At 38.2% G+C, this 16,339-nt stretch overlaps 1 protein-coding gene across 1 annotated transcript; it reads right to left on the minus strand.

Moving 5' to 3' along the window:
• Positions 1 to 323: 323 nt before the first annotated feature.
• wnt7aa (wingless-type MMTV integration site family, member 7Aa) lies at positions 324 to 10,903 on the minus strand. The gene is made up of 4 exons (XM_079596709.1): positions 10,212 to 10,903; positions 8,971 to 9,197; positions 5,227 to 5,498; positions 324 to 2,677 (listed from the first exon to the last, which is right to left on the minus strand). Exons 1-4 carry the CDS (start codon positions 10,280 to 10,282, stop codon positions 2,198 to 2,200), a joined length of 1,050 nt encoding a protein of 349 aa, XP_079452835.1. The 5' UTR covers positions 10,283 to 10,903; the 3' UTR covers positions 324 to 2,197.
• Between the last annotated feature and the right edge of the window lie 5,436 nt (positions 10,904 to 16,339).

The following is a 16,339-nucleotide window of genomic DNA, read 5'->3' on the forward strand; positions in this document are numbered from 1 at the left end:
CCCTGCCCTGCGGTCATCCATGTAGAACTGTAAAAACTGTCAAAACCAGTAGTCAACCATAACTTAACAGCAATGGACGTTTTGTCACTTGTTACCACTTTACTAATTTGAGGGACTGTCAAGCTAGTGATGACTCTGTTTTGGTAAGACACATTGTTGGCTGAACAATGGTATGGACAATGTGATGATTCAAAATAGCAGGTCATTTAGTTCAAGACTGGTTTATATAAACTGATTTGGCTATTTATGTTTACCCCATAAAATAAATAAAAAATATGCCTTGGAAATGTTGTGACCCTCTTGGGAAATAAAGTAAAATAACTGGTGCAAGCCAAGGAAACATTTATTAACACTGTTCAAAACATAATGCACAACAATTTATGATTACACAATCATGAAGTACAATCAATTTGGCAAAACATCTGTTGAAATCAATGATTTTGCAAAAATAACTGCATCAATGCCGTCCTGTTTTTAGACTCTTGACAAAGCGCAATGCTCAAATTCAGATGTTCTTTGGTAAAAACCCTTGGTTATGAATTTTTCTCAGTACCAGAGTTTTGTCCCAGGGTTATTTCACTAGTTTCCCTTACTGATCCCACATCCAGGATCTTTGTCATGAAAATGCAACTCGAATGTTTGAACACCAGTATGATCGTCTTGTAATATGCAATAATTTCATCATTACGTACGTACTTGGTTAACTACACCACTATGAGTGATACTTCATTGAGATGTAGTTTACATAAACTTATCAAGCTCAAGCTGGTACCATGACACAATCACATTGTTTCTAGCTTATCTCTCTAATTTCTGTCCATCTAAAGGACATTGGTAGTGGGTTTTTCCTTTACACAAAAATAAATAAAATACTCATATAAAAATAATCTCTTACAAAATATATGTCAACACAGGGACAATCTGTCTGAACAACCACATTTGCTCACAACACACAAAATACTACTAGTATTAACTACCGTTGCAGAACAGAACAAAACTAGCAGCAAAAAGTGTTATATTACCTATAATATATAACATTAATAGAATTGGTTATCTGATCTCAACATTCCACATCAGTAGCAGGTGGGGCATCTGCATTGAGGCTGTTCCATTCCAAAGTGAATTAAGTACTGAATCTCTTTCTCTGCCAACAGAGCAAATATTAGCCAAAAGCGAGGGGAGCTTGTGGCCTCATTAGCATAAAGCTTTGTGTCAATTGAGGTCATAAAGTTTAAGTGTAAGTGGGTAGAATTTAGTTCCCATGTAAATACGCTTATTTTGCTTGGACTATTCCAATTTGAAGCCATTTGGGAGCACAAATGTTCTTGTGGACCAATGTTAAAAAAGAATGACACTACATTTATTCGCTTTGGAAGGAATGAGCCTTTAAACATGATGCACAATTCCAGTGTGTATTTGTACATGGGAATATATGTGCAAGGGTTGACACTGAAGGAGTGGGGGAAATGGAAGCACAAAGACTCACAATGATACATAAAAGAAAAGTATAGTCTCCCCTTTCAGAGACTAATAATTACACCTTGAGTGCAGCGCACTTGTTTTTGCATCGTGCATTGTCGTTGTTTCGTCCCTAAGCTAAACCACATGATGTACAGTGCAAAAGTTGGTCAGTTTATTTCCATGCAAAACACAATATCAAAACAGGAGAAGAGCTAAATCTAAGCTAGTAAACACAATGAGAAAAATCAGTAGTTTCCTTATTAAATAAATTAACATTAGCCATTTTCTCTAAATTAAAAGTTAAATATCATCGTTGTGTCCATGTACAGTTTTGTATGTTGTAAGATTTGTAACGTCAATCCCTCAGGACAAAAAGCTCCTCAAAAAACCCTTCCGTTACTATCTACGGAGCAGAACGCCCTCAATCACACCCCACATCTTTCTCATGGTCCACAGATCAAGCCTTTGCCGGCTACTTCGCTCTGTTGCTCAGTGCTGGAACAGAAAGGTGTCTACTGGTACCAACACCGAAGCCTTCAGCAGAGATGTGGAGCAAAGCTGCAAACATTGCATCCAATTACTCCGTCTAGACTCCACCAGACCCACGTTTTCCAGTGCTAATGGCTCTTTCCTCTCAATACCTGGAATCCACAGCACTGGTCATTCTGTTGCAACACTTGCACACCCTCTGCCACATAAATCACAGGCGTGTATCAATACCCCAGCAATAAATCTTTCACTTGCACGTGTACACTTCTGTCCGTTCACTGCAGGTGTTGCACTTGACGTAGCAACACCAAAGAAACTTGCAGTTGCACTGCCACACACGCGAGTACTGGTGTGTGTTATATCCTCGGCCACAGCACATTAGGTCGCAGCCATTGGGTTGCTGCGCAGTCTTGTTGCAGATCCTGCCCTGGGTTCCCATGCTACCCGTCACAGGATCTGCCTCACAATAGTTGGGCGACTTCTCAATGTACACCAAATCCGTGTCCATGGGCTTCCGGTACGAGTAAGGCTTTTTAACCTTCAGAAAGGTAGGTCTCTTGTTCCGACTGGCTCGGACCGGTTCCACATGCACGGCGTGGTTATACTTCTCCTTGAGGATGTAACCCAGCTGCCGGAACTTTGGGAGAGTGGTCCAGCAAGTCTTGGTGGTGCAGGATCCAGATACACCATGACATTTACACTCTAAACGCATGTTCTTTTCCAAGATCTAAGGTGGGAGGAAAAATAAACAAGTCAATACCTTTGGGATTACTTGGGCACCTAGGTTCCTTTTAGGAATCTTAGCCTAAGGTAGTTATGAAAGTAGACTGTTTGATGACTCATTGTTGATTTAGTTAGTCTGACTGGTGACAAATTTGAAGTGTGCAATCATCCGTTACAAAAGATAGAATTACTGATGCTAAGCGGAGAATGTATGAGGAAGGAAAATATCTTATTTACGAAAAAGTATGAGGTAGTTTTGGTCAGAAACCATGGTTTAAACACTTTGCATATATCCACATCATCTACTATAAGGCATATTCAAGCAAACTGTATAGACTAACGATACAGTAGGGATTAGTGAAATTACCCTCCCTGGCATACAGTTGGGTCTTTTAAAGCACATTTCTGGGAACAGGTTGAGACAAAGGTTTTTTTTAACATTCCGATTTGAAGAATGCAAGGATTGTTAAACTTGCAGTGCTAGACAACCTAATTCCTCTCGTTCTGTAGAGAAGGCCTGCAAAGCACAGCTTGTGTTCACAGGCTCTCTGACTACTTGTAGGAAGCCGTTTCATTTGTGTACACAACACACGCCACAAATTGTTGCAATGGGCAAACTATCAGAGGTTGTCTGTAGGAGTCTCTTGTCTTGTATAAGCAATAGAGCGGAATCTGCACAGGATATGATATAAACACTGACTGAACGATGATCGCAGAGTTCCTACAACAATCAGGCTGTGTGTAGTGTACACAGATAAAGCTCAGGAGTCAGGTTTCAGGTGCCTGTGTGCTTCCCCTTGTTATACCTACACACGTCAAACCCCACAGGTACAAACAAAATATTTTGAGCAGCAGTGTAACCGAGGGAGGCAGAGATCTTTTTCTGACCGGTAGTTATTTTTCATGAGAACAAATGCAAAACAATAATGCATTTCACATACCCTACATATGAGTGGGACAGAGGTTGACTCAGAATAGATGAATGAATGGGCAAACGTAAGCAGAACTCAGTGAAGCAGAGTGCCTGTTTTGATATGAAAGATATCCAAGAGGGCTGATTGGCATCAGTGGATTGCCTGTTCGAGGCGGCATAATCTTTGGTGTGGTCTGTTAATGTGTATTTTCTCTCCCTCTCTTTCTCTTCCTTTCACTCTTTTTCACTTTTGCTGGGTGGGATAGGCTTTACCTTGCTTTTTATTTATTTTTCTCTCGCTCTCTCTCTCAGACTTTTTGGAGTCCTTTTGGCAATTGTCTGCAATCTAGGATGCATATCAGGCTTAGTGCGTTCATGCTGCTGATTTCTGATAAACAGTAAGTCTCCGGAAAAATTTACAAAGGAAAGATCCATGCATTTTAAGAGAGGCCACACCCCTTTCATTTTCACTGAGGCACTGTATAGCAATCCATTAACCAATCAAAATAATGGGTGTGGCAAATTGATGCCACAACCCTCCTTTCATTGAGAACTGCTCAATGAAAAGTAGAAAATTGCATCTGAGCTCTGAGCTCACAAGGATGTTGGGAATTGACTGAATGTACTTGCAATAAAGAGAGTATTGGTCCATGTGAGGCAACAGACGGCAGAACACATTTTTATGATAAAACATTACAAAAAATGACTGGTCATGCTTAGGGGTTTAAAGCTTCAAAAGAAGCTCTGTCCAGAGTGCTGAAACATCACACTCTCCAGATTAGCACTGAATGATGAAAAGCTTATGAAGGTCAGTCAAACTGCCTGGGGATTCTGGGTATGCATTTAGATGTTTTTTCTTCAATTACACACCAAATCTTTTGGACTTCTGTGATTGTAAAATCAAACAGTTTCTTGAATGTCTTACCAGCTTAAAGCTACATTGTGTAGGATTTTCTCCCATCTAGCGGTGAAATTGTATATGACTACCAACTGAATATTACTTTCTAGCCCCTCCCATTCCAAGGGCGTTTTTTTTACTCCTACGATGGCCGTATTATTTCAAATCTGCCGGCAGTCGCGAGTAATCTCCCCCTCGCATTCATTACGGTGCCACAGTGTAAAAACGCGAAAGGCGAAGCTTGAATTTCCAGGTATGTCCCTCTTTGGCTAATGTAATTTCAAGATGGAGGCGCAACATGGCTTCCGCCATTCGAGCGACTCGCTCGTATGTGTTATAAATGGCAGATTCTACGCTTACGAGAATACTTGATTAGTTGGTAGAAGTAATTATACATTAATGAGCACATATCATTTTGAAAGAACAAAGTATTTTTTGCTAAGAATCAATTTAAAAAATGACACAGTCTAGCTTTAACCTTAGCCCACTATCTAGTGAATTACATCTCCTTAACAACTTCTGAATCCCTTAAAAGGAACAATTACAGTTTTGCCATAATCACAAATTGCTGGTCATGTGCGGGCCAAAACCGAAATTGCATTGCTACTCATTGCTATTACTAATCTACTACCCACTCCAAATGAGAGAAAATTCAAGTAACACAGCCTAGTAGGACTTACAAGAATGTAAACTAAACAACCTAGTATTTTTTTATTCATGTCTTGTAGAGTGTGCCACATACCTTACGTCCCACTTCATTGTTATGGAGGTTCATGAGTGTCCTGGCGTTCTGCTTGATCTCCCGGGCGTCTACGAACACCTTTGAGAAGCTTAGACCGTAGCGAATATCGGCCGAGCATCCTCCCCACTTCCAGCCTTCCTCCTGGTTGTAGAAGCCCTGCTTCTCCTTGTCACAGCCACAGCCGCTCAGCGTACCCTGCGTGCAGGCCGCCGTGATGGCATGGGCGACCCCGGCAGCGATGATGGCGTAGGTGAAGGCTGCCTCCTTACTGCCTGGAACCAAAAGAACATTCTATGTCAGTATTTCTGACAACAAGATCCAGTTATAGGCAGTTTTAAACCCCCCTAAATACCTGACATATCTTGACACTCAAAGCAATAATAAAACGTGTTAGTCGAGTCAAGTTTAGTTCATTTATCATGCACACTTCACACTGATTAACAGTATGGCCTCGGGAAGATGGTGTGTTGGGGCTTACTGAGAAAAGTGTGGTAGGCCTATAAAAAATGATCTAGAGCCCACCATAGGCAAAACAAACACGGATCACATACCTGTGATTACTCAACACACAAATAATTGTCCTTCAGTTGTCATAGAGAGGAAACAGAAAGACAAATAACTGTTTGCACACAGATGAGCAAAGGAAGGAACAGTCCATCTCTTTAATAAGCACAAAGGACAAGGGTTTATTTCAGAGACAATAGAATGGTAGAGATAGAGGGTATGTGTTTAGACTCTAGTCTGGCCACTGTCCCAGCTTCCGTCAGAACGAGGGATCCACCCTGTAGAGATGAACTCCTCAGGCATGCAGTGCCTCCCTGGCCAGAGCACTGCTATAATTGATTGCCACTGTTAAACAGGGCACTTCCAGGTTAACTGTGTATTTCATTTATAAGGACAAAGATAGGTCTGAAAATCCAGCAAACAGTTATTTCAGGGACTCATTTTGTAAGGTGACATCAAGCAACAAGGAACTTTTAGGTGAACTATTAACCAAATTCCAATTTTACAAATGGACACTTTCACTATTCCTTTTTATTCTTATATTTTCTTTGTTACTGTTTTAATGCTGCCAACGAAGCACTGGAATACAACTAAAAGCTATGTAAGTTCCTTAGGATAATAGTGTTTGCAAATATAAAAGTTAAAATAAGAGTCCATGGGAATTAAAAAAAAAAGATGCATTCACTGTTCCTCAGATATGTTAACATTCCCGGAAATGTAAATATCCTTTTCTGGATTAATGAGTCATCATATATTGACTGTCCTAAGAATCATTTACACACCTGGAACCAAAGAAACACTTAAAACGTTAACCTCTTTAGGCCTCATAAAGAGTGATGTCATGAGTTATTGCAATTAATATATTTGCTATCTTTTAATCATTTCATGGCAAGAAGTGAAAAAAAAATATATATATGTCAGACTGTTAACAGACCGGCTCAGCAATTCAGGAATTTTCACCTTCAAGCGATCAAGAAACTTCCGTGGTTTCCTGAAACTCACTAACATTGGTATGTGTTGACCTGCTGATGATAAACATCTTGGAACTCTGCCCATGCAATTTAACAAAGGCCAGTTTGGGGCATCAATTATGTGGAGATTTTTATGAGTTGTTTGGGCTTGTCGCCAGGGGGAGAAGGGATGTATCCTGAGGAAAGGAAAATGAAGACCGTATTGACGCGAAATCTTACAATTCTCATCAATACAAGAGCAGAATGCTCCTTGTCTTTGTATATCACTCCAGCTATGTTTACTCAAATCAAGATATTCTGAACACAAACACAGCTGATAAGACACCCATAAAACATGTGTGTTATGACATGAGTGTCATTCATTTTCGAGAGAAATCTGAAGCAGTGGCATTGCATGATTCTGTGCGAGACGTCTCTTGCCAAAACTGTAAATGCAAGAGGTTAATTTATAAACCTCATACAATGTACTTGTCTGGACTTGAGGCATTAATGCTGTTGGAGGAAAACTATTTTTGAGCATACCAGAGGGTGGTTAAGTCAGAGAAGATTTAGGAGGTTTGCGCTCAAGCAACATAAAGTAACACAAGCAAAAAGATGATACGCCTTTCGCATATCTGTCCAACTGCTGATTTCCAGCAAGCTATATTTCAATCGCAACTTCATTCATATATATGCGATAAAAAGGTGAACGGGTCCACGGGTACTGGAGAAGGCAAAATGTGCACCTAAAAGAGGAATCTATGGCCGTGTGTGCCAAATGTGGACCTTGGTACCAGGCCCTGAAAATTATTGCACATTACTCAACAACATTTTTTTTGTTTTTTTGAGTACGCAAGCCCCTCCTCAGAGGATTAACTACTTCTTTTCATCTCCTACCTTCTACTACTAAGCATGACTAGTCATACACCCACTGAAACCAATCATGTTTGAACGGTTGTCCACTATTTTTAATCCTCCCTATACTGACCATAGACAAAAAGAGTCTGGGTAAATAAAGCAGTTGGGCTGTTTCAGAAATGGAGACCACGGTTTGTCACTCTAGGTCAGCGTCAGCTCTGCAGCGCTTAGATGAGAGGGCACACAACACAAGACCTAAAGCAGCTGTCCAAGCAGACAGCATTAAATAATATAATCAGCACCCACAACAAATCCAGGCTGCCATTCAAGTGTGTGCAGCTCCAGAATGAGATGGAAAGAGACGAAACACTGTGCTTTTTTTTCTTTTTTCTAGAGGCGCTTGTCTTTGATGCAAAGGGATAAAATACAGCTTCACCTTCAGCGATAGATACAAGTCTCTACAGATCTTAGCTTTTCCCCTGGGCCTCAACCACACCATCGCAACACTGACTGGATCCTAAGAGCGCACAACAAAAAGGAAAGAGGAGAAATTTCGATCTTCCACAGAAAAAACACACGCAATAATGCAAACTCCTCTTTGCTAGCAGCCAAAGAGGGTCTGAAACTAAAGCAAAGTCCTTCACGTCACCATTCATCAAAGTGTCGTAGGCTCAATAGCACTGAAGGACCCCTTAACAGGCCAAAGTTTGCCTTGGGAAAATGGATAACATTACACCGAGTGAAAAACTCGCTTAATTACTTTTGCTTTGTCTCTCTAAGGTGACATATTGTTACATTTCTTCACAATACTGTACTTTCTTTTGGTCCTACCATTCAACCACTGTAACTTATACCCGTGGTAAAGTGAAAACCCTGACTGCCAAATCATTAAAATCTACAGATAAGACAGGACGACTAGAAAAAGAATTCTTTTGAGAGGGTGGACTGTTGAGAGGGCTATAAATCCAGCCACGTTGGCACTTGCTCCATGAATGCAGCTGAAACTTACCTGACATCCAATGACAAATCATTTCAAATGAGATGTCAAAGTGAGGGAAACAGGACACAATATGTCGTCATTCCAGGACTCCAAAATTTGTCCAGTCTCTATATAATATTTGTAATTACGAAGTAATAAACAAAGTAAGAGTGTTCTAGCAGGTGTATGAATGGCCTGTGATTTCACTATTAAAAATCACAAAGACTGTCAATCTTTCAGCCAAACTAAAATCTAAAGGTTTCTTCATCCGCACTTTTAGCCTTAAACAGCTTTATTTGGGCTTTTGACTTGGTGATTTGGTCAAACAACATTCTTTGTGCTTTTCTCTCTCTCTTTTTTTTGTGCCTGCAATAGGAGGCCGCTAGTTTAAAAATATAAACACTTCATTTCTGAATACTTTGACAATATAAATGTAATAATTTGGTAACATACCCACTTTCAACTCTTTTCCAAAGACAGTTCTTTCCCCGAGGGCCGAGCAGTTCCACCTTCCATTTTTGAATTGAAACTGACACTCATTGATTCCCATTTGCGCTCCTTCTCCAATGACAATGATAGCGTCAGGCCGGCTTTGACAGATAGTCCTTTGACGAGGGGCCAAACCAGGAATTTTGTTACAGATAATACTTGCTCCCAACGCAACCACGGAGGAAAAGCCCCTGTAAATTTAGAAATAAGGGTTTATATTTATACAGAAAATTTTAAAATACTTACATTTCTTTCTGGAATCATGGGCCATGAGTAAAGGATAATTCACAGTATACATGGATGGTAATAAAACTGAGCACTAAAGCACTTTGGGGGACAATTGAACTATGATGTTATTATTTGAGTATTATTACTCATTACATATTTAAATATTGTTCTACAGGGAAAAGAAAAAAGAAAATTTCATGGGACAATGATGTTTGTTCGAGATGATAAAAAGTAGAAATCTTTTTAAAGATTTAGTGCCAAGTTCATAGAAATGTCATCACTTTACTCCTGTTGGTTTCATACATGTTCTACAAACATCGAGTAGTATCAATCAAGTAAAATTACTAAATTAGTTTCTTAGCACCTTGAAAATATACACTTTTTTATTTTTTTTAAGTCATAAATATGAAGTTTTTATAGGGTTACTACTCCATTGGACATGAACAAAATGTAATTTCATAAAGTTAAAAAAAATGTTTATTTAATAATCTTGACACAATGAGGATGTTATAAAGGGGTCCTCTGTGTTAACTTTTTTTCTCTCGTGGCAACAGTCAACGTTTGGTTAGGCCACACTGACTTGAAAAATAATATTTTTTCAAATATTAATATGTAAAGTATAGGTGGTTTCCACTTTAAGGAAAAAAAAAATTACTACATTTAAAAAAACATGTTCATCATACAATTTTTGTAAGAATTGCATTTGTTCAGTAACTGAACAAAGCCATACAATAAAGGTCATTGAGATGTTTCAGACACAAATAACAAAAAAGGTTCCACTGTTTCTTTGACAATAGGCTATATTCACACAACTTTATCAAATGCAAGTCATAATGGCAGTAAACCGACAATGTGCTAGCAATAAGTCAATTCTCATCAATATAGGCATGTTTGACTAAAATTGGATTTTTGCAAAAATGCTGCAATACTTCTTAACATGCTAAAAAGGTAAACAAATTCCATTTTACCATACTTACCCAATCTTCAAATATATAATCCCCAAACAGAGGAACATGTGAAAAATCCAGCGGCGTGTTTTCCTTGTCATGTTCAGCCTGTACTTTGTTAATAGACTGTGAAATGATAGTAGTCTCCTAACCGGTGAACAAGAGGTTTTATCACAAGCGAAGCAAATCCTTAGAGGGATGCAAAACTCCGAGAGAACTTGACGTGAACACCTGAGCTGATATCCTTCGGGACGCGTGGAGATGAACCTTATTCTGCATATGTACGACTTCTGAATCACTTTTACGCGTCTCGATTAACTAACAGACAACTACCCGATCTTACAATCACAGCACCCTTTCCAGAAGATCCTTTATCTGTTAAATCTATCAGGGTGTGTTCTGAAGGAAATTCAACTTTCCGATATTCCTTTAATAAGTCTTTGTGCTCCTGAAGCCGAGTAGCAGGTTGATAACGCGATTAATGACTTCAAAACACACCGCAATCACGCGCGTTCAACCAAACAACACAAGTATGCATTGAAGTAGGCTACGGTACGTATGGAGATAAAAAAAAAAAAAAATCTGATTTGAGATACGACAACCCAATAAGCGATAGATGCGTCACATGGATTTATATATATCGCGCTATAACACCATAATGACCAATCTGATTAAGAAATGAATATTCTCTATGCGCTTCTTGGCGAAGATCATATCGCAGTAACTCCAGCTTCTTAAACAGAGCTTTTATCTATTTTCCTGCACCCGTTTGCTCCTCCCATGAGAAAAGAAAACTTGTTCGACTTTAGATTTCCCCCTCACCCACCTCAAGCCCTTAATTGCGAGGTGAGAGATGTGCTCATCTTTATCCACCTTTAACAAAACAAAAAAATAAAAATAAAAAAATACAAGAACCACGTGTAGCCTACTCCGTGACCAAGAACTGTACAGTACAATAACTTTTTGTTTTTTAATGAAAGGTTAACACATTCCACTTCAATTAATAACAATAGGAGCGAAGTTAGAAGGAATTGAAATTTAGATTAAATGAATGTTTATAACTTAACATTTGTGTAAGCAGTAACTTTAACAATTAAAAGCTCAATTTACCTTTCCACATCAACAAATCCAGTTATTACCAATCTCTTAAAAAAAAAGTACAAATCAATAAATTAGAAAAAAAAAAGACTAAGACTGAACTCTTTAAAATGGCTCTTTTTATCAAATTGTCTTATAGACAGACACAATCTGAAAATGAACTATAAAACAACTGATGAGATTGAAAACTGGATTTTTAGATTTACACCCTTAAATGTGTTTCCTAGTAGTGGCTAAATGAACTGTCGACCCTGTTTCGCAAGGCTCCATCCCAACATATATAAACAAGTTTAGCTTGAGAAGGCCCAGTGCAATTTAAAAATAGTACATCAAGTTTGTCTTGACAAATAAAAAAAGGCACACTTTTTGTGGAATGACCCAGAACACACAAAATCAAAGTGATTGATTACTTCTGCAGATGATTTTTGTCTATTTTATTGCAGTTAAACATTCATACAATTCATATTCCTTGTCAAGTACTAGATTTAAGTCTATGGAGCGTTGATGTTTGAGAAAAAGTTTGAGCAACAAACTTTTAAAATCCAAGTCAAATATGACACAGACACACACACAAACACCAGACCCATTATTAAGCAGGTCATTTCATAAAAAATAATCTGCCACTGGAACCAAAGATTGGTTCCCAAAGATTCCTCATGAAGAGATATTAAATTTAAGTCTAGCTCAAACAACGATTACAATATTGCTAGTTGCTAAGCAACCATTCATCCCAGAATTATCCACAATGCAAGTACCTACAGATCCTTCATGCATTCATAGTTTGGTGAATTTACACCAAATTAACATAAACCTATAGTAGCATAATAACATTCAAGAGAATAGAAATCCAGCACATTCTGGATTACGAATTAAAGACACCCTGTTAACCGAGGGCTGAACATTCAGGACATACAGCATCTCTCATCCTGTAGATTCAGCCATGTGTTCAATATTTACAGACAATACAAGAGCGCCATCTCCAGGATGAATGTACGATGCTGCTGCAGCAACAAGAACAACCTCTTATTATATTTCATACACTTTTTCTATTAATCAAGGATTGTGTCTTCCCCTCTTAACCTGGAAATATTCTTTTTGCAGGCATTACATAAATATCAGTTTTAATCAATGACAAACACTGATAAATTTGCAAATACTTTTATTGCATTAGAGACATGGAACATGTTTTGATAAAAAAAACACTGCATCAGATTTTGTAACATAATTAGATGCGTTTCTGCCCCTCAGGAAAGGCAATAGATTGTATAGTTATCTTCTTCACAGGATAAAATCACTACCCTACAACTATACAATCTACTACCTCACACTGCGCAAGCATCAAAACTATTACCACATTACATACAAATTATATTTCAAACAGTAATAAAACAAAACATACCGTGACAATGCTATCATTGATATTAACATCAGAAAATGTAGGATGAAACTCCGTAGGTAGCTCCGTTCTCACTTTGAGAAAGACAGTAGGCTGTATAGTTATCTCCCAGTGTGGGTGTGACCCTAAAACTATACAACCTACTACCTCATCCCACGGTGAACATGTCTCCTTTCCACCTGGAAGTGAAGTAATGCAACTGGATAGTAGCAGAAGTAACTAAACTGATGTCTTCCCAAGTCCTTTTTTGCCCGCCATGTTAGGATTTCCAAACAGTCATTCTGTGGACGAGAAAAGGGTTAGTGAATTAAGGTTCATCAATCTGCTGACAAAATAAACCGACTGTTCAAAACTCGAAATAGTCGCTGTTCTCATCGCACAGCATTTAAAGTTACTGTGAAAGAACGCATTTATGAAAGAAAGACCACAACCGGGCATCTGTAGGACTACAAAATGCTCCCTCGAACTGCATCAGACACCACGGGTAATGCAGCAAAATGGAGGGGCTGGCAAAGTCACTGGCACCCTCTCGGCACCGGGAAGCCATGTTGACATTGTGTGTGACTTGGCTACGTACTAACATCTCAGTCAAGATTAAATGCCGCCACATTCGGACTTGGGCCCAGCTTGGCTCTGGGATAGATGATGTCAGTAACAGCAGGCAAGCAAGAGGGAAGCGAAGCACTCAAAGCCTTGTCCTGTATTCAGCCATCTTGTTGGTAGCTTGTAGGTGCGCATCATTCTAAACGCAATTTCGTGTTTCTAAACTATCTTAAGTCTGTTTCTGCAAAGAGCATCGATCATTTTTCATAAAGCAATTCATGAGTTTATAAATTGTTATTAACTATAAGCATGCACATGTGAACAGTAACTGTAATAAAATATTAATGTCACAATAATGAACTGTTCCTTTAATGTTGTTTTTGCAAAGACTCCCGATCTTTTCTTTCTTATTTGTTACCCAAATTGAGTGATTTGTTCACAAACTAGACAATATACTGCGTTGTATTTTTTTCCCGCATGCTGTCAGTGAGGACAACTTGATGGAAAGTTAGAATATTGATATTTATTGTATATTACCATGGAGCTGCCGATTCAGCTGTGGTGCAGTACATCTCCTGAATGCACACAAATACTGATATAATAACAACTTGACATTAACCAGTTGGTTATTGCAAATGCTCTGTCAAAGCAGAAGACAGTGGCAAAATAACTACTTAGAGGATCTGGCAGTGAAACCGTTAAATTTGCCCACTTGGCATTTGACAACACACACCTAAATTACATTCTGGCAGTTCTGCATGTTTCCAATCATGCTGCATGTTGAAGGGACAGTTCACCCAACAATTTCAATTCAGTCACCCTCATGCCATTCCAAACATGTAAGACTTCCGTTCATCTTCAAAGCACAAATGAAGATATTTTAAGGAAATCTGAGAGATTTCTGTCCCTTCATTGACAGCTACGCAACTACCACCTTGGTGGTTCACCTTAAGAAGTTCACAAAGAGATTATAAAACTGATCCATACGAATAGAACGGTTTAGTCCAAGTTTCCTGAAGAGAGTCAAGAGACACAATCTTTTTATATGTTGAACAGATTAATTTAGGCTTTTATTCACATAAACACTAATCAGCGAACATAAACTCAACTGAAACCGCTTGATGCACAAGAACAAACCTCATTCATTCACTAGCAAGCATGCTTGAGCTTCCATTTACCATAACTGATGTTTGCGTTGATGAATATGTGAAAAGCCTAAATTAAATGTTTATCAGATAAAGCGATCTTGTCTAAGTTTTACAATCTCTTTATAACATTTTTGAAGCATCAAAGCGGTAACGTAGTTGTGTGGATTGTCAATGGAGGGACAGAAATCTCTTTCAGATTTCAATAAAATAACTTTAATTGTGTTTTGAAGATCAACTAAAGTCTTACAGGTTAGAAACGACATGAGGTGGATAAGTAATTGATGACATTTTTATTTTTGGGGTGAACAAATCCTTTATCTCCACTCAGCAAATTTTTTTTAAAAATACTGAATACTATACATTGTCAATTTGACTCACGACTTGCACCATGTCTGTTTTTAACTGACACAATCTAACGTTAATTGTGCTGAACAAGTCCAGATATCTTTAAAGATATCTGATAATACATGCTCCACATTCCGCATGTATTAAGATTAAAGAGTCTAACGTTACTGCACTGCCAACACCTTATTTTAAACTGAGACAAGTTGAAGACAGTCACTTATAATCAATTATTATTTTTTTATAATGGTGGACTCAATAGTCTCTTAGTCTGTCCTCTCAAACTCTTTGTAGGTTGCTCAAATTTCCCTCGCTTGATTCGTAAAAAAATGGCGGTCTCCATTGGCTAACCTGCTAATAACGTTACATCTATCCACCAAATATAACAAACCCCAGTACAAGTAGAAACTCCACGACATTTTTGACATACACGACACTATAACATTCTTCAGAGCATCGTATGTGAAATATATCAGCTCGATTCAAACGGCATGCTAGGATAACTGTCCCTCACACACTAGCCAGCAAGCTAATTTACACATCGCTCTTAAATAATGTAACTTAGTAAGCCATGTAAACTTCTCGTAAAGTTTATCGGACGTAAGAAAAATACAGATACTCGCGATAAAACCGTCACGGTTTGCTTGGTAACAAGAGATGACTATTTTTACACACAAACGCTCTGTCATACCTTCAGTGTGTCCTCAATGGAAGCTGAAGGCTAGTCGGCTAATAGCGATGAACACCCGCGGTCAGCGTCAGACTCAGTGCTGAAACCCCAGGACCCGGATGATGATGATGAACATGGCCCGGTGACCTCCCTGTGAGGGAGTTACTGATTTTATTTTTATTTTATTTTAACATGTTAAGACATACAGTGTTTTACATAGATAACATGCATTTTTTTATATTTACATAAAATTTAAAACGTTTATTTATCGCACTCAATGCATAGCTACTGCAACTTCCGGTGCATCGCAAAAAAAAAAAAAAAAAAATAGAACCCTAAAGAAAGTCACATCAGAACAAAGCAATACTGACACGATCCACCTTCATGTTAAATGTATTTAAATCTTCTGAACCCCATTACAAACATACAACCATGTTTTGATTTTATATAATATAAATGTAATGTTTACCATATTTAGAAATATATATGTAATATAGCCTAATATAAGATAATTAGTTGTTTTCGACAATTATTATAAATATGACAGAAAGCTTGCTACTACCATGTAAGAATAGAATAGAACAGAATAGAATAGAATAGACGAAACAGTTAGACAGTTGGCGTGCATATCCACTGATGTCTAAAAAAAAACATTAATTAGCATTTTTTTTAAGTGAAGTTGCTGTATTTATCAACCACCAGGTGGGGCTGTTGATCTGCTTATCAAAGTCTTGATTGAAGCTGGAAGCTTCTCATGATGAGAATTTTTGTTAAAAACACTAATAATACTCATCTGCTAGATTAAAAACATTCACCGTTGAATTGCACTAAGTAGTCATTATTTTTTTAAATTAAATAGTTAACTAAACTATAGACCTGTAGACCAAACAGCATTGAGAGCTGAGCAAAGATCCAGGAGAACAAGAGTGTGCCACAGTCTGTCAAATACAACCATTCAAAT

Source organism: Phoxinus phoxinus (genome assembly GCF_949152265.1).
Source record: "Phoxinus phoxinus genome assembly, chromosome: 22".
Classification (NCBI taxonomy): Eukaryota; Metazoa; Chordata; class Actinopteri; order Cypriniformes; family Leuciscidae; genus Phoxinus; species Phoxinus phoxinus.